This window comes from Oryctolagus cuniculus, chromosome 18 (assembly GCF_051225735.1).
Source record: "Oryctolagus cuniculus isolate XC-2025 breed Fujian yellow rabbit chromosome 18, ASM5122573v1, whole genome shotgun sequence".
In the NCBI taxonomy this organism is placed as follows: domain Eukaryota; kingdom Metazoa; phylum Chordata; class Mammalia; order Lagomorpha; family Leporidae; genus Oryctolagus; species Oryctolagus cuniculus.
Window position 1 is genome coordinate 49,691,482 of NC_142884.1, and position 20,526 is coordinate 49,712,007.

Consider the following 20,526-nt stretch of genomic DNA (forward strand, 5'->3'; position numbering starts at 1 on the left):
GGAAAGCATATATTATGAAAAACTATGCATGAGTTTCAACTTTTTTCCACCAAAATAAACTCATACCTTTAATTGTATTTTCCTATGAACTTGAAGTTACTTTAGTTCTCCAGAGACAGCCCCTATGATTTCAATCTAGGAATCCCTCTGTTATACTTTCTTTAAACACCTTACTTTTCTTGAGTAGTGGTTATCAAATTCGAGTCTTAAAATATCCACCTGTGTGCATGTTTGCTTAACACCTGCCTTCTCACTGTTTGATAGAGGCCGTGATTCTGTTCACCACCATGTGCCCAGGGGCATATGTCTGGCACCCAATGTTGACTTCTTGAGTAGTAGATTTGTCTCATCCCCATCAGAGAAGCTTCTTCTCTCGGAGTCCCTGATCTGACTGGCCGCCGGATGTTTGATCTTTAGGTTCTTGACCTTGGATGATGTCTTGTTTCCATGGCTATGATTTGAACATCCCCACTGAAGTGCATGTTGAAGTTTGATTCCCATTAGATATTAAGAGATGGGGCCAGTGCTGTGGTGCAGTGGGTTAACGCCCTGGCCTGAAGCGCCAGCATCCCATATGGGTGCCGGTTCTAGTCCTGGCTGCTCCACTTCCAATCCAGCTCTCTGCTATGGCCTAGAAAAGCAGTGGAAGATGGTCCAAGTCCTTGGGCCCCTGCACCCATGTGGGAGACACAGAGGAAGCTCCTGGTTCCTGGCTTTGGATTGGTGTAGCTCTGGCCGTTGAACCATTGGTCAATATGAACCATTGGATGGAAGACCTCTCTCTCTCTCTCTTTTTCTCTCTCTCTCTCTCTCTCTGCCTCTCTTCTCTCTGTGTAACTCTGACTTTCAAATAAATAAATAAATCTTTAAAAAATATATTAAGAGATGAGGTCAGGTGGGACCCTTAGCAGATGGTTGGGTCATGAGGACTTTGTCCCCAGGAATGGATTAATCCATTTATAGATTAACAGATTAGTGGATTAATGGGCTGTCGTGGGTGTGGCTCATGATGAAAGCAGACTGTCTCTGCCTTGCTTGCTCGGTCTTGCCACGTGATGCTCTCTCATGTGGTGACGCACAAGGAAGGTCCTCATCAGATGCTCAGTAGGTGCCAGTGCCATGCTCTTGGACATTTGGAGCCATGAGCTAAATAAACCTCTTTTCTTTATAAACTACCCAGAATGTGGAATTCAGTTATAGCAAATTGGCTAGGGACATTGACCATGGACAAAAAGGATTAAAAAAAAACCTCCTCTGCATATCCCACTGAGTCAGAAAAGAGACCCAGCTCAAACCAGCAGGACATCCCAACTTGGCTTATGGCAGAAGCCCCCTGAATTGGGGGTGGGGGACCCACATTTTGGGAAACACACAGATATCTTCTCTAATAGAAAGCCTGTTTGATCTTGGGTTTGGCAGGGAGAGTAACTATCAGTAGAATTAAATTCTATTGCCTGTACATATTTTACATTCTGATTTTATTGCAGTTAACAAGATTGTTATTACAAAAATAGGCCAGCCCTTCTCCAGATTTACTGAAGAAATCTTATCTAAGACAAATTGCATTTTTTGATGTTACAAAGAATTTCAGAAGAATCATCCCTAAGTCTGTAAAACATCAACCAAAGCCACTTACCCCACAAAGAGCCCCGCACAAAGCACTTAAACTCAGAATGAAGTTCATGGTTGTGGGAGAAATTACAGCAGGAGAAAGGAAGTCAAAACCATACAAAGATAACTAACTGCTCAAGGAGCAGAAAAAGAAAGGAATGGCAAGAGCAGAGAAAATAAGATTAAGGAAGACAGGGGACTGGGGAGAGCTTCAGAAGTGGACATTATCATGGGAAAGGTGTTGGTCCAAAACACCACTCTCTGCTCCTTCAGTCTCTCTCCAAGACTTATGTTCAAGTCCAGCTTCAGATACATCTCGTTCTTGTTGTAGGCTGGCCACAGAGGCAGGTGGTCCCCATTCGGATTCCTGAGAGTGAGAGCAGCAGAAGTGAGACTGACATCCTCTGACATCATGTGAAGGGAGACAACAGGTTCATTACCCAGTAGTGGGGACATGACACACTCACTTACCCAGTCCGAGCAAAGTTACCCCAGTATCTCATCATCTTCCTGCTCAGCAATTTCTCCTCCTCAGTGGCTCCTTCTGCAGGAGACAATCACAAAATCCAGCTGCTCACAGTGATTCCTCAGAAGCACAAGGCATCTCACATTCCATGAATCCCTTTCAAATCTCTCTTCCCATTGGATCCTTACAAGCCTGCCAAGTCATTGTACCCATTCCATGTATGCAGATACTGAGGCTCAGAGCACCTGTGATTTGCACAAGCAATGGTGGCTTCCAAACAGTGCATCTTCCCAGTCTACCTTGCGCCCTTGTGCACTTCCAACCATTCCTATGAGGCTGCAGTTTCATTGAGGACAGACCCTCAACCTCTCTCTCTCACACACACATATGCACATATTTTATAAACAATTAATTACAGCTGTCCTTTAATACCTCAAGGGCTTGGTTCCAGGACCTGCCACAAATACCAAAATCCTTATATATCCTTATATATCAAATTCTAGATTACTTAGAACACCAAATACAGGGGTGGGGGTTGTAGCACAGTGGGTTAAGCCTCCACTCAGGATGCCTCTATCCCACATTGGTGGGTCTAGGGTTAAGTTCCACCTCTGCTTCTTTCTGGCTACCTGTCAACGCACAACCTGGGAGGCAGCAGTGATGGCTCAAGTACTTGGTTTCCTGCCACTCATATGGGAGACTGGGATGGAGTTCCTGGCTCCTGGCTTTAGCATGGTCCAGCCCTGGCTATTTGTGGGCATTTTAGGTGGGAACCAAGAGACAAATGATTCTCTCTCTCTCTCTCTCTCTCTCTCTCTCTCTTCCTCTCCTTTCCTTTCCTTTCCTTTCCTTTCCTTTCCCTTCCTTTCCTTTCCTCCCTCCTTCCCTCTCTCTGTCCCTCTACCTTTCAAATAAATAAAAATCAATAACTTATTTTTCAAAAGAATATCTAATATCATGTAAATTAAATAGCTGTTATACAGTATTGTTTAGGGAATAATGACAAGAAAAAAGTCTATGAATGTCTAGTACATATACAATTTTCCCCCAAGTATAGAGAGGGGCAACTATATTATATTTCTTCATTTAAAAAGGCAATACTTAGTCAAATACAAAGGCCAAAATCCAAAATATGGTAAGAAAATCCAACATCTAATGAAAATCAGTTTCCTTCCTTCTCTTCCTTTCGGACCCTTCAGTTACAACCTCAGAGGCAACCAGTGTGATCAAATTTTCAGGCACTTACAGGAAAGCAGGTTCCACATGCACCAGGGTATAAGTAAGCTCTTTCTTTTCACACATTTGGGAGTCTATTTGCCACATATTCTAGATCTTTTTCTTTTTACTAAAATTGTAGCCAGGACATTGTCACCTATAAAGTTTCCATTTATAATTCTATAAATACCTAGACATAAATTATGTATATATAAAATATATATACAGTTACATAATATTGTAACTCATGTATCCAGTATTCTACTGATGGATGTTCATTTTGTTTCCAATCTTCTGCTGGCAAAAACAATGCTTCAGTGTGCACATATATTTTTGCACATGTGGAAGTATATTTGCACAAAAAATCCTAGAAGAAAAATTGCCAAGGTCAAGACTGCACGGATTTTAAATGTTGGTAGTCTTCTAATAATGTATAGAATGGTCTGTTTCCCACACCTGCTTGAATCCTTTGTTGAAAATGCATTGTTCTTCCCAACTTGAATGATGAAAAATGATTCTCCAGTCAAGGTTAGTCTTCAGTTCTTATGTGGTGAGTGAGGTAAAATGGATTTTCATACATTTAAAAGTCACTTGGGTTTCCTTCCCCATAAAATGTCAGTTTATATCTGTTGCCAAATTTTTTATTAGGTTGTTCTTTTCTCATTGATTTTAGTAGCTCTTTAAATATCAAGGATACATTCAGTGTTCATATTTTTTCCAGTTTGGAAAGTCCCTGTGCCATCACACAGAATGGGCCCAGTAATGGTTACTGAGTAATAACATCATTTATTAAGCACTCAACTGTGTGCTCTATGGAAATTGTTTCATTCAATCTTAGATGGCAACCTATTAGGTAGTCCTGCTGTTATCTTTGTTATAAGATGAGGATGAAGAAATGAAATAATGAATAAACCACAGTGAACAAGCACCCCTTTAAGGGAGATCCTGTCTTCATTGACTAGTACATTGTATTGTTCTTAGCTAAATATTTTAGTGATAAAACCACATGTGCAATTTTTCTTTAATGTTTTCTACTGATAATCTCATTTGATTTGTTGATTATTTGAGGCAAAGAACATGTCATCAATTCAGTAATAAATGAGCAAATATCACTAATACCAATTCACAAGGCATTTGGATCCAGACAATTTTGAGCTAGAATAATGGAAAAAACATGGTCCCTGCTTGTTAATGCATGGGTGGTAGCTTCATGGGATTTCTGAGAAGGGCAGGGAGAAGGGAGATCAGTAGTCAATGAGAAAGAAGAAAATAATTCTAATTGTTTTTCAAAAAATTGCCTGAGGGCCCCAAAATACCTAACCCTGCAGGCTTTGGTATAAAATTCAATACTCACTGAGAAAACGCTTGTAGCTCTTTTTAGTACTGGTTTCTTAAAGTTAAGTGCAGGCATTTTCCCAAGAAAGGATGTGCTGGTCTTTAAGCCATGGATGTCATTTAATTCCAGCCCACCAGTCACCGTGGACTTGCAGAGCAGTGGGGTGAGCAGGGAGCTATGCTAACTGTGGAGACCCAGAATCTTCTCCCCACCTGCAAAAGCAGGAGCCCCCCTGCAGTCAGGTCCTTACCGAACATGACAACGTCGCCCGTCAGGAAGGCACCTCCAAATACAAAGCGGATTTCATCAGAGTGATCAGCTTTGACAAAAGCAGGCTTCGTATTTTCAAAGCACTGGGGTCGATGCTGAAACTCGTAGAAGTAGACGGGTGCACCAGTATCTGAGAAAAGGTCAGGAAAGGTCAGGCATGCACACAGTGCGGAGCAGGGGCCAGCCCTGCATCTCTAGCTCTGAAGTCCTGGATTTACAGATCCACAGGTGGAACAGCTCAGAGACAAGAGGTGGCCTACAGCAGCCTAACTTCTCCCCTCCTCCTTTGAGACCAGCGTTCCTGCTACAACAGCCCTCATACTCCCAATGACAACGAGATAACTACCCCTCAGGAAGCCTGAGAAGGCAATAGTTCTACTCCTTGAAATAGTCCTTCAGGGGACAGGACTGTGGCGCAGCCGATATAGCTGCTGCTTCTGACCCCAGGAATCCCCTGTCAGAGTGCTACTTTGAGTCCCAGTTGCTTCACTTGTAATCGAGTTCCCTGTTAATGCACCTGGGAAGATAGAGGAGGATGGCCCAAGTGCTTGGGCTCCTGCCACCTATATGGGAAACTCAGATGGAGTTCCAAGATTCTGGCTTTAGTCTGGACAGCCCTGGCTGTTGTGGCCATCTGGGGAGTGAACCAGCAGTGGAAGACACCTCTCTCTCTCTCTCTCTCTCTCTCTCTCTCACTGTCACTCTGCCTTTCAAATAAATAATTTTTTAGAAAGAAAGTCCTTCATACTGAACACAGATCTACCTGGTTGTGACTTCCTCTCATCTACCCTGGTTCAACTGTATGGAGACAAATGGAGCAAGGCTCATTCCTGCTCCCACGATTAATCCATGCATGTGCACCCCACATTCGTTCGCTTCTCTTCTGAAAATCTTTACTCTGTAATGTCTTTGTTTAAGCTTTTATTTATTTATTTATAAGAGAGAGAGAAATTCCCATCTACTAGTTTACTACCTAAATGTTTGCAACAATTTGGCCTGGGTCAAGCTAAAGCCAGGAGCCAGGACCTCCGTCTGGGTCTCCCAAGTACTTGTTTTCCATCATATGCTGCTTCCCAGGCACATTAGAGGAAAGCTGGATTGGAGGCAGAGGTGGGACTCCATCCTAGGCACTCTGTGATATAGGATGTGGGAGTTCCAAATGGAAGTTTAACCTGTTCCACAATGCCCACCCTACTAGATTTTTCTTTAATCACCAAGTAGTTTACTACTGCATGAATGTTTTACAATTTGCTTATTCATTCATCTAATGATAGAAATTTGGGTTGTTGTTTCCAGGTTGGAGATACTGTGACTAAAGCTGCTGTGTACAAGTCTCTTGTATGGAAAATGCGTTCATCTCTCTTCAGTGACTGTCTAGGAGTAGAATAGTTAGATAATAGAGTAGGTAGGTGTTTAAGTTAGTAAGAAACTGCCAGTTTTCTAGAGTGGTTGTACCATTTTACATTCCCACCATCAGTACATGAGAATTCTGAACACTCCACATCCTTGTCAATATTTCCTGGTATGATTCACGTTAATTTTAGCCACTCCAGTGGGTGAAAATTGTTACTTCATTTTGCTGATAACTAATAATGTTGAGCACTTTTTTGTGGGCTTTGGAATTTCCAAATATCTTCTTTTATAAGGTATCTTCTCAAGTTTTTTTAATCCATTATTGAAAAAGATTGTCTTTATTACTGAAATATAAGAGCTCAATTCTGGATATGGATTAGTAAAAGTATTTCTCCAAAACCACTGCTAATATTTTGATTGATATTGGAATGCTACTGTGTGTAGAGATCAGTTTACTCATTTTACCTTGAACCCATTTTAGTAAAATTTTCAGTCCCCCATCATTTCATCACAATATTTCTTTTCAGTGTCATCCGTGGTCTCCATGTTGCCAAACTCAGTCCTCATCTAATCTGTCATGTATCATCCTGGCAGACTTTAAAAACAGTGACCTCCCTGTCACTGCTAACCTTCCCTGCCAGATTTTACTCCATTGCACTATCATCCAAGATATTCTAGATTTACTTGTTTTTCTGTTACCAATCTCCTCTACTAGAATGTTTGTGAAATGGCAGCATGGTCTCTCTTTTGCTCACAGTTCCAGGCACATAGCATGCCTTTTTTTTTTTTTTTTTTTTTGACAGGCAGAGTGGACAGTGAGAGAGAGAGAGAAAGGTCTTCCTTTGCCGTTAGTTCACCCTCCCATGGCCGCCGCAGCTGGTGCGCTGTGGCCAGCACACCACGCTGATCCGAAGCCAGGAGCCAGGTGCCAGGGAGCCTGGTCTCCCATGGGGTGCAGGGCCCAAGCACTTGGGCCATCCTCCACTGACCTCCTGGGCCACAGCAGAGAGCTGGCCTGGAAGAGGGACAACCGGGACAGAATCCAGTGCCCCGACCAGGACTAAAACCCGGTGTGCTGGCGCTGCAAGGCGGAGGATTAGCCTAATGAGCCGCTGTGCGGGCCATAGCATACCTTTGATAAATGCATTAAAAGGAAAGGGAAAAGGGGAGTTGGAGGGAAAGGTGGAGAGGAAGGGGGAGGGGAAGGCAGAGGAAGAAGAGAGGAAAGGAGGGCAAGAGAAGGGAAGGGATGGGAGGAAGGAAGCCAGGGAGAGAAAGAAGCATTAGGATTGCATCCCTACAAGTAATCTTCCTTCCTGATTGTTCCATACTCCTTATAGCTAGGATGTCATGGAAGACATCTCCAAAGAGAAAAGAAATATATATATATATCTTGGAGAATGGGTCACAGAAAATTGTGGGAAGGTAGAAATGTTTAACATGGTCCTGAAAAACAGGAAGGGACAGAAACAAGTATTGACCAACATTCTCAAACTCTGAAAGGCAAGGAACTTGCAAACTCAACATGGCACAGTCGTGTCTCAGACACACCTGGGGATCCCTCTCAGTGAAGGAGCAGAGAGGAGGAGCAGACAGCTGGCCAACAGACAAGTTAGATCCCTGCTGCCATAAGCCTCACCGGGCTGTGGTCCTGGGGCTGCTCAGAGACTCACCTCTGTGATAGCGAGCTGTGATCAGCGCAGGGACCACAAAAAACACATCTCCAAGCAAGTCCAGGAGACTATCTCGGATCTCAACTGAAGAGTTCTTGTCACGAAAGTATTCATTAGACACAACATGCAAAAGCTGGGGAGGAATGTTCTGCAAGACATCACAATCGTAGGAGATCCAGATCACCATAATGGTCAGCATATTAGGCACTTGCCTGTGCAGACATACTTCTGAATACGTTATGTGCATTGCCCTGGGTAATCCATACAGCAATTTCATGATGCAAGTATCAAAATTAGCCCCATTCCACAGGTCAGGAAAATGAGGCTTAGAAAGTGTAAGTGGTTGGTCCAAATGGGTCTATTTGCATTCAAATATCATGCTTCTAAGCACAGTGACAAACCTCACTAACATGCTTAAGAAAGAGTCACTCCTGGCCAGATATGGTTACACCATTTGCGGAGCTCAATGCAAAATGAAAATGTGGGCCTCCTCTGTAAAAATTATTAAGAAACAGGACTGGTATTGTGGTGCATCAAATTAATATGCTACCCTCAACACCAGCATCCAAAGTGGGCACCGATTTGAGTCCCAACTGCACCACTTCCTTTCCAGGTCCCTGCTAGTATACCTGGGAAAGCAGCAAAAAAATGGTCAAAGTCCTTGAGCCCCTGCACTCACAGGGGAAGCCATTTCATGTCCTGGATGCTCCACTTCCCATTCAGCTCCATACTAATGTGCCTGGGAAAGCAGAAGAAGATGGCCCAAGTACCTGGGCTCCTACCACCCATGTGGGAGACCGGATGGAGTTCCAGTCTCCTAGCTTCACTGGTTGTTGCAGCCATTTGGGGAGTGAACTAGCAGATAGAAGATACCTCTCTTTCTCCCACTCTCTGTAACTCTGATTTTCAAATAAATACGTAAAATTTTTAAAACCTATTAAGAATTTCAATATGGGCACAGCAGAGCATCAACCCAAAAGTAGGATCCTTCTGACTACATGAGCCACACATCATGAAATTGGCTTTGCTCCAGGTCTCGGTACTGCCTCCAGTTCTTTGTTATTTTATCTAACCCAGTTGGTCTCTTGGAACCCTCATATGCTCATCTGTGGGAACACAGGTTGCTGCATGAGATATGAAGAGAAAAGCACTGCTGGTACAGAGTAGGTTCTGTTGGTTCCGCTGCTGAGTGCCTTAATGGGGCATTTGATGCCTTCTTTGACTCAGCATAAACCTGCCTTCAGGTTTTCTCCCTTAACTTGCTCCACCAACAAAACTAGGAGGGTGCAAGGTAAACTCTATGAGGATTCAAGGATCTACCACAATGGTGATATTTTTATGGAATCTGGCGCTCCAGGGGATGCTGGACAAATTGCTATACCTCAAACCATTGCCACACACAGCCCTTGGTAGATTTCTTTGAAATTTTGAGGCATGGCAGCAGATGCCACATCTGGGAATGATGCTCAGATCCATTTATTGGATCTTCACAAGCCTTATAGTTTTTAATCAGGCTCAGAGCAAGGGTGGGCTCTGCAGCATGTACAGGTTGGGGTGCAAGGGCCTGGCACTTGAATCATATGGTCAGTAGGCCCCATAGGGCTAGAGGTATCCAAGATGGGTAGACAGTCTTATTCAGTCACTGGTGATCCTTCTAGGCTAGTGACAGTGCACACCCCTGAAGTTTTGGAGCAAGGCCATGCATCCTGCATCAGAGAACTACTTATCATGTGCAAAGCAGCTCCTGGTGTGCTGCCAGGGCTAGGAGAGACCACATATTCTCCCATTCCTCTTGTACCTCCTCATATAATCTATTTCCTACTACTGTGACTTGGCTTAAGATAACTTCTGCTCTTGAAATGCCCTCCTTCTCAAGAGTTCCCCTACACTGAAGTCCAGACCTGTGATCACCTCTTCCATGCACCCATCTCCAATCCAGCCTTGTGGTCTACTATCCAACTTATATTTTAAATGTCTCTCAAACCTTAGTCCCAGTTCTCAGCAACAGATGCCAGGAGTCATCCAACATCCCTCCACATAGCCTTAGGAACTGAGGGATCCTCTACTCCCAATATGGCCTACATTGCACTCAGAGGGTTCCTTCCAAGAGGAAGCCAAATTATTTCATTCTTCCTCCTATTTCCAATCCTTGGGATGACGGTTCTACTCCTTCCATGGTGTGCAATACTGCAAGCAGCTTCTCTGAGTACAGCCAACCTCTCCACATTCCTCTGGGGTTGGGGGCAGCACCTCAATACCTACATTAACATATCCACATAGCAACATCTGAACAGTAGGACAAATTAGTGAATGAACATGTAGAAACAATAAAAGCTAATGGCCACAAATCAGTCAAGGTCAGATTTGGAGTCCAGCTTGGTTTCAAAAGTCCTTAAGGTTTTTGGACTGTAAATGAAGGACTACAGGCCTATGTGTAGCATAGACCTGTTGAACGAGTAAATGAATAAGAAATGTCTATGCCCCCAGATCCTATCTTGAGAATAGTCCAGAGATGTTTGTTAAGTGGATGACTCTTTGGAGAGTCCCAGTCATCCAAGTTCACTTACCAGTATAGTGTGTATCACATGAAGGGCAAGAGTCTTGTTGGATCCATCAAGGATATTAGGGATTGTCTTCTGTGGAGAGAAGGAGGGCATCTTCTGTGAGTCTTCTGGTCAGAAACCAGTCTTTCTGAGGTCCTGGGCATTTGACTTCCCAAGGAGAGGATGGAAACAGTAGGAAATCCTTCAGCCCCAGGCAGCCACATGCAGGAGCCCAAGTAACCCCCAACCAGAGGAAATGACCCCATTATCTGATGAACTGTATACCCCTTGATGTCATACTTTGAAACCCTAACTCCATTATCTCTGTGTATGATTTCATTTGGAGAGAGGTCCATTGAAGAGGGGATGATGTAGTGTGGACCCTCATCCAGTCTGGTTAATAATGTCCTAACAAGGGAAAATTGACACACAAACAGACACCAAGAATCAAGAACATAGAGGATAGACCATATGAGGACACAGCAAGAAGGTGGCCATCTGCCAGCCAATGAGAAACCAAACCCACCCACACTTGGTCTTGGACTTCTAGGCTCCAGAACTATAAGAAAATAACTGTGTGTTGTTTAAGCCGTCCAGTCCATGGTATTCTGTTATGACAGCCTGAGTTGACTAATACAGGCTTTGACATCAAGTTCAAAGGGAAGCCAGAAAATGTTGAGACTAGTGGTTTGTTTTCCTTCCAAGGCCTTTGCAATCTGGGCCTCCGAGGAGCCAGCAGTAGGGGGTCAGGCAGTGAAGCAGCGGTTGAGAGCACAAGCCCTGCAGCCGGATGGTCTGAACTCGGATCTCTTCCCTGCAGTTCACGAGCTGTGAACTTGACAGGGGCCTCACGTTTTCATATCTCAGATTCCCCATCTATAGGATGGAGATGGCAACAGTCCCCACCTGAGAGAGGTGATATTTGCAAATCACTGACAACAGGGCTGGCTACCTATTAAGAGCTTCATATAATTATTTGTGAAATGATCATCTTCTAGAAATTTTACAGTGGAAAAACATGAGAGGGTAAAAATATTATTTACTTCTCAAATGAATTTCCCTGGCCCATGTTCTGCTGGAAACCTTGGCATAATGAATCACTAGCCATAGATACTTAAATGGATTTGTCTTCTGGAATGCGAGAGAGTCTCCAAAGTCATTCAAGTTATCCATGAGTATAATTTAAACACTGAGAGTCCTCTGTGTGTGTTAAGAAGCTGGCATTTTGTTTTTGTTGTTGTCTTTAGGATTTCTTATGGTCTCCAACAACCAGGAATGGGGCTAACTCCAAGTTCACATGGAATATCAGCACTGATACAGGTTCTGAGCACCAATTTCCATCCTGTCACTTGTAAAATTTCAATACATAGCATCTACTGAGTACTTACCATATCTCAGGGTATTTGATGTGTATCAGTGAAGCAGGCACTAACATTAGACCTTTGTCACAGGTAACAGAAGAGGCTCAGTCAAAAAGCAAAGAACCCAGCATTTAAGGCAGAGTCTAAATGTATAAAAATTATATATCACTGTTTCCTTACTAGCTGGGAGACAAGAAAATAACTTTAACTTCTCTGAGCCTCAGTTTCTTTAACTATAAAATAATAGCTATTTTCAAGTTGTTGCACAGATACAGCATGTACATGGGACATGGAGAGCACTCGGGAACTGGTCACTATGGCTATAGTGGTAGCTATCATCAGTAGCACCTTCCCCCTTTCCAGGGCACACAGTCTGTGACTCAGGCACCACCTTTACAACATGAGGACAAAAATACCCAACCCCACTGGCCCTGAAAGATTGCTCTGGAGACCAAATTAAGAATGGTCGAGCATACTCTAACAACTCTAACTCAGGATTCTGGTTCTAGGCCACCACCAACTAGTTTTATAACTTGGCAAATACCTTTGATGTGAATGGAATAGGAGAGGGAGTGGGAGATGGGAGGGTTGTGGGTGGGAGGGAAGTTATGGTGGGGAAAAGCCACTGTAATCCAAAAGCTGTACTTTGGAAATTTATATTTATTAAATAAAATTTTTAAAAAAAGGAAAAGATAAAAACAAGGAGTTGGACTATATAAATGGACTTTGACGGTATGATGAATTTGAATCATCCAATCTGCTGAGAACACATGGAAAGCATATTTCCAATGGGAAGGGTCTCTTAAATCACAGAGTTGGGGTCGGCGCTGCAGCATAGGAGTAAAGCTGCTGCCTGCAGTGTCAGCATCCCATATGGGCGCCGGTTCAAGTCCCAGATGCTCCACTTCCTATCCAGCTCTCTGCTATGGCCTGGGAAAGCAGTAGAAGATGCTCCAAGCCCTTGGGCCCCTGCACCTGTATGGGAGACCCAGAATAAGCTCCTGGCTCCTGGCTTTGTATTGGCACAGCTCCAGCCGTTGTGGCCAATTGGGGTGTGAACCAGAGGAGGATGAAAGACCTCTCTCTCTCTCTCTCTCTCTGTGTGTGTGCGTGTGTGTGTGTAACTCTGGCTTTCAAGTAAAATAAATAAATCTTTTTTTAAAAAAAGTCCCAGAGTCAAGGCTCCTTCTCCACATCCAGGCCTTAGCTCAATGATCTCTCCTCAAAGTCTCTCTTGACCTTTGATCTTTTGTCCTCCCTGGAGACACCATCTCTCTCCACTTCTGTCCTCAGAACACTCAGCACTTTCTGAAGTTGTCTTTTGAACCATGGATTTCATCTGTCTTCTCCCTCAAGAATGTAAGCTTGGGACAGGCAGGCGGCGCAGCAGCTAAGATGCCACTTGGGACAGCCACCTCTCATAGTGGAGTACCCGGGTTCCAGTACCAGCTCCACTTCTCATCCAGCTTCCTGCTAATGTGTGCCCTGGAAGGCAGTAGGTATCAAGTACCTGGGTCCCTGATGCCCACATAGGAGACGCAGATTGACTTCAAAACTCCTGGTTTTAGCCTAGCCCATGTGGGGAGCAACTCAGACTAGACCAAGTTACTGGAATTAAGACTTATTCTATGCATCTGCTCTCCCACAATATGGCGCTGGGAGAGGAGGAAACAGCTTCTACACAGCTGCCTCCAGTTCAACCAATAAACAGCAGGACCTGCTCCTGATTGCAGGAGAGCAGCGTACTCGGCATGTGGGTAGCAGAGTTGGGATTGGTGGAAGAGGACTATAAAGGAGGAGAGAGACAACATGCACCAGGAACATCTAAGAGGAACACCTGTGCAGCCCCCAAGAGAGCCGGCTGGCGGTGTGCCGCTCCCCCGCGGAAGTGGGGAAAGTGGCTAGGGGGAACCGCCCTTCCACGGAGGTGGAAGGGACGGTAGCCAACCCGGGAAGAACCAGCAGCAAACCCGGGGAGGGCCGAGCAGACCAAAGAACAGCGCAGGGTCCTGTGTCGTTCCTCCATGAAGAGGGGGAGCGACATAATGGTGCCGTGACTCGGATATGAAGCCTGGGCAGGGTTTAGTGTCGTTCCCCCATGAAGAGGGGGAGCGACATAATGGTGCCGTGACTCGGATATGAAGCCTAGGCAGGGTTTGGTGTCGTTCCTCCATGAAGAGGGGGAGCGACAGCCCAGCCCCAAATGTTATGGGGTTTGGGGAAGCTGGAAAAAGCTGAAAGCATGTGACTTGTTCTCTATTGGATGCTCAGTTTTTATAAGCATGTGGTAAATGCTCTACATATACTTGTTGAGTGGATTAAATGATTTAATAATGCTTCAACTTGAATTCTTGGAAGTCAAAATGCCAGAATCAGGGGTGGACATGAAAAGTTTAAAGGGCTGACGTTTTCCAAACTGGAGTGTATCTCTATAGTGGTAACTACTTTTATTTGAAATAATTATGTTATCATTTTTAGAAAAGATCCAATAGATCTAATTGTCTCTTTTATTTTTATAGTTGTTTTTTCCATCTCCATATGAGGAGCAAGGCAAACACTGTGGTGACTCCCCCAAGTCCTCAATTACCCTCTGCTACGGTTTGGATCTCCCCCAAGGGCTTGTAGTCTGGAAGCTTGGTCCCAATGTAACAGTATTGAAAGGAGATGGATCTTTAAGGGGTAGGGCCTGGAGGAAGGTGATTAGGCTATGGGAGCACCACCCTCAGAAAGGACATAGTTTTGTCCGGACTGGGTTAGTTTTCACAAGAGCCAATTGTTATCAAACAAGGCCACTTCATATACTTAGGCCCCTTCTGCACACAGCCAGTTCTCTTTCCATATCTGCACCATGTGCAGCCAAGGGAACCCATGCCAGCCACCAGAAATATGAGCCAAATAAGCCTCTTTTTTTATACACTAGCAAACATGAAGCATTATGTTATAGTAACACAAACAGACTAAGATTCCACGTATAGAGAGAGGGGAGATTATCATTGAGTGTTTGACTGATGGGCTGCAGCTCTCATAACATTTGGGGTCCTCTAGGGAAACTCCCAGCTGTTGAAGCAAATAGCTGCATCACGGGTGGTGGTGGTGGTGGGAGGGTATCTAGGGCAGGCAGCCACAAATCTTACCATGGGCAGCAGGTAGCCGCATTCTTGGTTATTGACTCCAATGATAGAAGGAACCACTTTGAAGGATTTTTGAGACAATAGTTCTATAGGATCTTCAGGAAAGAAAAGACCATCAACCACTCGAGTAAAAGACTTTGTTTTCTGCAACAAGGAAGAGAAGAAAACTCAGTAGCTGCTTCTGTTTGCAGAACTGCTATTCCCAAATCCTAGCTCAGCTAAGCCAAGCCAGTCTAGCATTAGTCAAAATGCATCTAGAAAGGTTCCTGGAGCAGCAGAATTAGTGTTATTTGGGAACTTGTTAGAAATGCAGATTCTCAGGCCCCACCCCAGGCCTGTTGATTATGAAACTCTAAGAGTGCATCCCAGAAAATTTCTTGTAGCAAGTCTTCCAGGGCATTCTGATGCATTTTCAAGTTTGAGAAACGTGGGACAAATGCAATGGGCAAAATGGGGAAGGACAGAATGGCCACCACAGCAGAAATCAAACTGAGCATCTTCCTAAGATGTCTTACTCAGAGCACTGTGCCTTGGACATTGCGGGATATTTCTTGGATCTCAGAAAGCAACACCTATCTCTCATCATGTTTTTTTTAAGGTTTCTGTTTTGGGAGTTCAGTAGAAGGGAGCATAGGACTGAGCTAAACACACATTAAGTCAAGAACTTACACATTTCATGTGCTCATAGCTCATATCAAATATTCATCACATGGCAGTTAACTAATGTTGGGTTCTGACATATGATGATCTTGCTCTTTCAGACTACCAAAGAGGGGTGTGTGTTTGGCACAGCAGTTAAAGTCACTGCTTATGATGCCTGCATCTCATATCAGAGTCCTGGTTAATCCATTTCTAATCCAACTTCCTGCTAATGTGCACCCTGGAAGGCAGCAGATGATGTCTCAAATACTTGAATCCCTGCCACCTATGTGGGAGACTCAGATTGAGTTCCAGGCTTCGGGCTTCAGTTTGGTCCAGCCCCAACTGTTGTAGGTATTTCAAAAGATTTCTCTACATCTGTCTCTATATCCTCTATCTCATTTTGCCTTTCAAATAAAATTAATTATTTTTAAAAAGATGATCCAAGGCTCTCAAGGTTAGAAGGCATATATAAAATCATCTGATCTAACTAATCACCAGTGATTAAAAGTTTGTAAAGGAGAGGGGCTGGCGCCATGGCACAGTAGGTTAATCTTCCACCTGCAGTGCCAGCATCCCATATGGGCACTGGTTCGAGTCCCGGCTGCCCCTCTTCCAATCCAGCTCTCTGCTATGGCCTGAGAAAGCAGTGGAAGATGGCCCAAGTCTTTGGGCTGCACCCACATGGGAGACCAGGAAGAAGCTCCTGGCTCCTGGCTTCAGATCAGCACAGCTCCAGCCGTTGTGACCATTTGGGGAGTGAACCAATGGAAGGAATACCTTTCTCTCTTGTCTCTTCCTCTCAAAGTCTGTAACTCTCACTCTCAAATAAAATAAATAAAATCTTTAAAAAAAGTTTGTAAAGGATCAGCTAGACCTTCCTCAGTTATCTGCAGAGCTGGACAGTTCACCTGGCCCTTTTCTCGGCAACTGAGGTGTTAGAAAGTTCTCAGTTTTACCCACCCAAAATGGCCTATTCATAGAACTTCCCGCTCCTGGCTTGACTACAGCTTCTAGGGGCCTCTGGAGCAAGTGTGGGCCCTGGTCCCAGTAAGATTCCTTCACTGACTTATGGGACAACTCTTGCATTTTTTTCTGGAGCTTCTCCAGGCTAAGCAATACCCCTTCTCCAGAGTTTCTTTAATTACCCATGAGGGTTCTAGATACCACTTTCTCTTATAGCTGTTAACACAAGTCCCCAACCCTACCCTTTTCCAAGTCCCAAACTTACAAAAAGAAGGGTAACCCTGACCCAGAACTCTACCCTCCCTCATCACCTGGTTGAGGCTCAGCAACTCCTTGGAGGATTTTGCCCTCAGGCACTTCAGCAGGGCCAGGGAGTCTGATGTGTTGCAATTACAGGCTTGTGCCACAACCTGCAACTATTTCCAGAGAAGAACCAGGTCAGAGCATGATATTGAAAGCATCTATGGAAAACGAAAGTCTGGAAGTGTCCTCCAAGCAGCCATAGGCTGGTCCTTCCTACATGAAGCCACAGCCATTTCCAGTCCCATGCCCCTGTAAGGGAACAAACACACTGAAGATAGGTTGGCACTGCACTGTCCTTACTCTCTTGCCTGGCCCTCCTGGCATCTTTAGCAAATGCCAGAGCTGGGGATGCCATTGTGTCAGCCTATGGTTGTAGAATGGCATGAAGAATCCTACAAGCTTAGCTGCATGGCACTAGGCCCCATGGAGCCCGGTGGTCCAATCTTGGGGTGCCAAATGAAGCTAGGAGTCCCTAGAGTGGTGAGTAGTTTTGCAAGCTCCTAATCACCAGATGCTCAATTTGTCAGCTCTATCCAAGCTCCCACCCCACCACAGCCTAACACGCCCTAGACATTAGTTTCTTCTTCTACACCAATTCTGCAATTTCCTTTAAAGGTCCAGACTCTGCCTCCTTTGAAATGTCCTTTCAGATCATCACAGCCTTCATTAAACCCTTTTCTCATCTAATCTCCTGTCATCCTGAGAACCCTTACCTTCCCTACCTAGCCCATTTGCTAAATACCTTCTTGCACAAGGGCCAGAGCCATGGCTCACTTGGTTAATCCTCCGTCTGCGGCGCCGGCATCCCATAAGGGGGCTCGGTTCTAGTCTCAGTTGCTCCTCTTCCAGTCCAGCTCTCTGCTGTGGCCCAGGAGGGCAGTGGAGGATGGCCCAAGTGCTTGGGCCCCTGAACCCGCATGGGAGATCAGGAAGAAGCACCTGGCTCCTGGTTTTGGATAGGTGCAGCGCCAGCCATGGCGGCCATTTGGGGAGTGAAACAACGGAAGGAAGACCTTTCTCGCTGTCTCTCTCTCTCACTGTCTATAACTCTATTTAAAATTTAACTAATTTAATTAATTTAAAATATAACTCTATTTAAAATTTAAAATAAATTTTAAAAATACCTTCTTGCCCTATCATTGACCTTCCATATTTGTAGACTTTGTCCATTAAAAGTGATAGTCACTAATTTTCTGGGAGGCGTAGATGCTCTGAGAATCCAGTGAAAACTACACACTCTCTTCCTTCTCCCATGAAAAAATCACAAGCACATCAAGTCTGCATGCAATCGAGGGTATTCACAAATCCACCCAAACCTATCCATAAATTCCAGGTAAAAACAGAAAGATTCTATACCTCCAAATTCAGGTTATATATTCTCCACTGACAAAATAGGCCCTAATAGAGCTGAGAAAACAATGGGCACTCAATAAATGTTCTGGGGGTGAATAAATATAAGCACAAACTCAAAGTAGCTATATCTATAATGATACCACAAATCAATATACTGAGGGTATTTTTACAATTTCAGCTCTGTCTCAACTTTCTTAGAACATTGTTATTTTTATAATATATTTAAGAAGATTTACCACTAGAAAGATTAATACCCAGATGACTGCCCAGACCAGTGCTCAATTTAAACATTGAATGAATTAGTTCATTAACTCATTCATTTATTCAGCAAACATTTATGGTTCCTAATATATCTCAGGTATTATGCTGGGAGTATGAAGCAAAAAGAGATCCTTGTTTCCAGGTCCTTACTATCTGGTAGAGAGTTAAGACAAAATAACAGATGACAAATATCAGAAATATATGCCAACCCCCACCCCTGAAATCTCATGCTAGTCACCATTAATCAGAGTGCTATTTACCACTGGGCTAGAAATAGCCTCAGAATCTCTTAACACATTACTCTAGGTAGTGAATCCCTGTGGAATAGAGGAGATACAGGAATGGGCTGTATATAACACAAGAGACTGAGTTATATGTCACAAGAAAGAATAATAGGTAAGATGTAAGGACTATAGCATACATGTGCACACACACTCATGCACATCAACAATGCTGCATTCACAGCTTGACCCATAGCCTGTTGAGTCAGACCTTCCATGAAGGAATAAGGCTCACTTTGGGCCAGCATCAAGTTCCTGGAGCATGGTCCATAAGGAAAGCCAAGCACGTAGGGAGGAGGTGATGGTCTATGGACTCCTGACCAAAAAGAGGAAGCTAAAGAGATATTAACAAGATACCTACATCTTTACTCCTCTCATCATCAGGGGACTTCAGATAGGGAATGATGGCCACTCCACTCTCCATGATGGCTCTGTGGAATAAGCCACTGGCCATGGGGGACAGAACCTGGAGAGAGAACACAGAGACCCAAGAGAAATTATCCAGATTACACTCCTCCTTATGTGTACCATCCACTCCTTCAAAGAAAACTTCCCAGAAAGCCTCCTTAAGCGCTGTAACCTTACAAAGCCTGGTCTCGGGGTTTGAGGATTAGCTGTGAAAGTTTGGGCGAGTTACTTAACCTCCCTGAGCCCCAGTTTCCTCATAAACTTTGAAGTGAAATCAAACACTGTGGCACCTGGGTTCTGGCTCCTTCAATTCCTAGATGAGTTACCTCAGGCAAGTTGCTTAATATTTCTCAACATCCATTTACTCCCCTGCAAAATGGGAGGAAACATTAAGCTCAAATCACAGAACTGTTGTGAAGAATAGGGGAAATCATTAACATGAGGGGTGGGTGTTTGGCCAGTGGTTAAGTGACCACTCTGGACATCAGCATCCCATATCAGAGTGCCTAGCTCAAGACCCAGCAGTTGCACTCCTGATTCAGCTTCCTGGGAGTACACTGGGAGGCAGCAATGATGATTCAAGTACTTGGGTCCCTGTCATGTGAGAAACCTGGATTGAGTTCCAGGCTCTGACTTCAGCCTGGCTCAGCCCTAACCATTGTGGACATTTGGGAAATGAGCCAGCAGATGAAATCTCTCTCTCTCGTCCTCATTCCATTTCAAATAAAATGAAAGTAAATAAATAAAAGTTTTAAAAGGAAATGAACATGAGGCCGGCACCGCAGCTCAATAGGCTAATCCTCCGCCTTGCGGCGCCGGCACACCGGGTTCTAGTCCCGGTTGGGGCGCCGGATTCTGTCCCGGTTGCCCCTCTTCCAGGCCAGCTCTCTGCTGTGGCCAGGGAGTGCAGTGGAGGATGGCCCAGGTGCTTGGACCCTGCACCCGCATGGGAGACCAGGAGAAGCACCTGGCTCCTGCCTTTGGATCAGTGCGGTGCACCGGAAAAAGGAAGACCTTTCTCTCTGTCTCTCTCTCTCACTGTCCACTCTGCCTGTCAAAAAATAAAAAAAAAAAAGGAAATAAACATGAACTCTTTGAAAATTAGCTGGTCAAATTTCATTCGTGCAATAGTAGCTGTTATCATAACTGTAAAGTTGAGTTAACTTTGAAGACAAATATACCTTGGATATTATCAAAAGTTACACAGCAGAAGCTCTCTTAGCCCACTGCCACGTAAGTAACTTCCGTAATTAGCATAGTTAGCATGCTGACTGATGCCTAGGAAATGCTCACCACCCAGGGCCTACGGGCTGTTTTCTAGCACCTCTGTACCTTTCTAGTCCACTAGTTTCTTGC

At 44.4% G+C, this 20,526-nt stretch overlaps 1 protein-coding gene across 12 annotated transcripts in view; it reads right to left on the minus strand.

Annotated features, from left to right (window-relative positions):
• Positions 1–1,522: 1,522 nt before the first annotated feature.
• Positions 1,523–20,526, minus strand: part of CES5A (carboxylesterase 5A) — a 388,742-nt gene continuing 369,738 nt past the window's right edge. For all 12 annotated transcript variants that reach the window (XM_089319747.1, XM_089319743.1, XM_089319740.1 and 9 more), the window contains 8 exons: positions 19,124–19,228; positions 16,876–16,980; positions 14,963–15,103; positions 10,492–10,560; positions 7,925–8,072; positions 4,879–5,028; positions 2,083–2,155; positions 1,523–1,978 (listed from right to left, as the gene is read on the minus strand). In XM_089319747.1, coding sequence (XP_089175873.1) covers positions 1,747–1,978; positions 2,083–2,155; positions 4,879–5,028; positions 7,925–8,072; positions 10,492–10,560; positions 14,963–15,103; positions 16,876–16,980; positions 19,124–19,228 — 1,023 coding nt within the window. In that variant the 3' untranslated portion in view covers positions 1,523–1,746. The remainder of the gene's footprint in view (positions 1,979–2,082; positions 2,156–4,878; positions 5,029–7,924; positions 8,073–10,491; positions 10,561–14,962; positions 15,104–16,875; positions 16,981–19,123; positions 19,229–20,526) is intronic.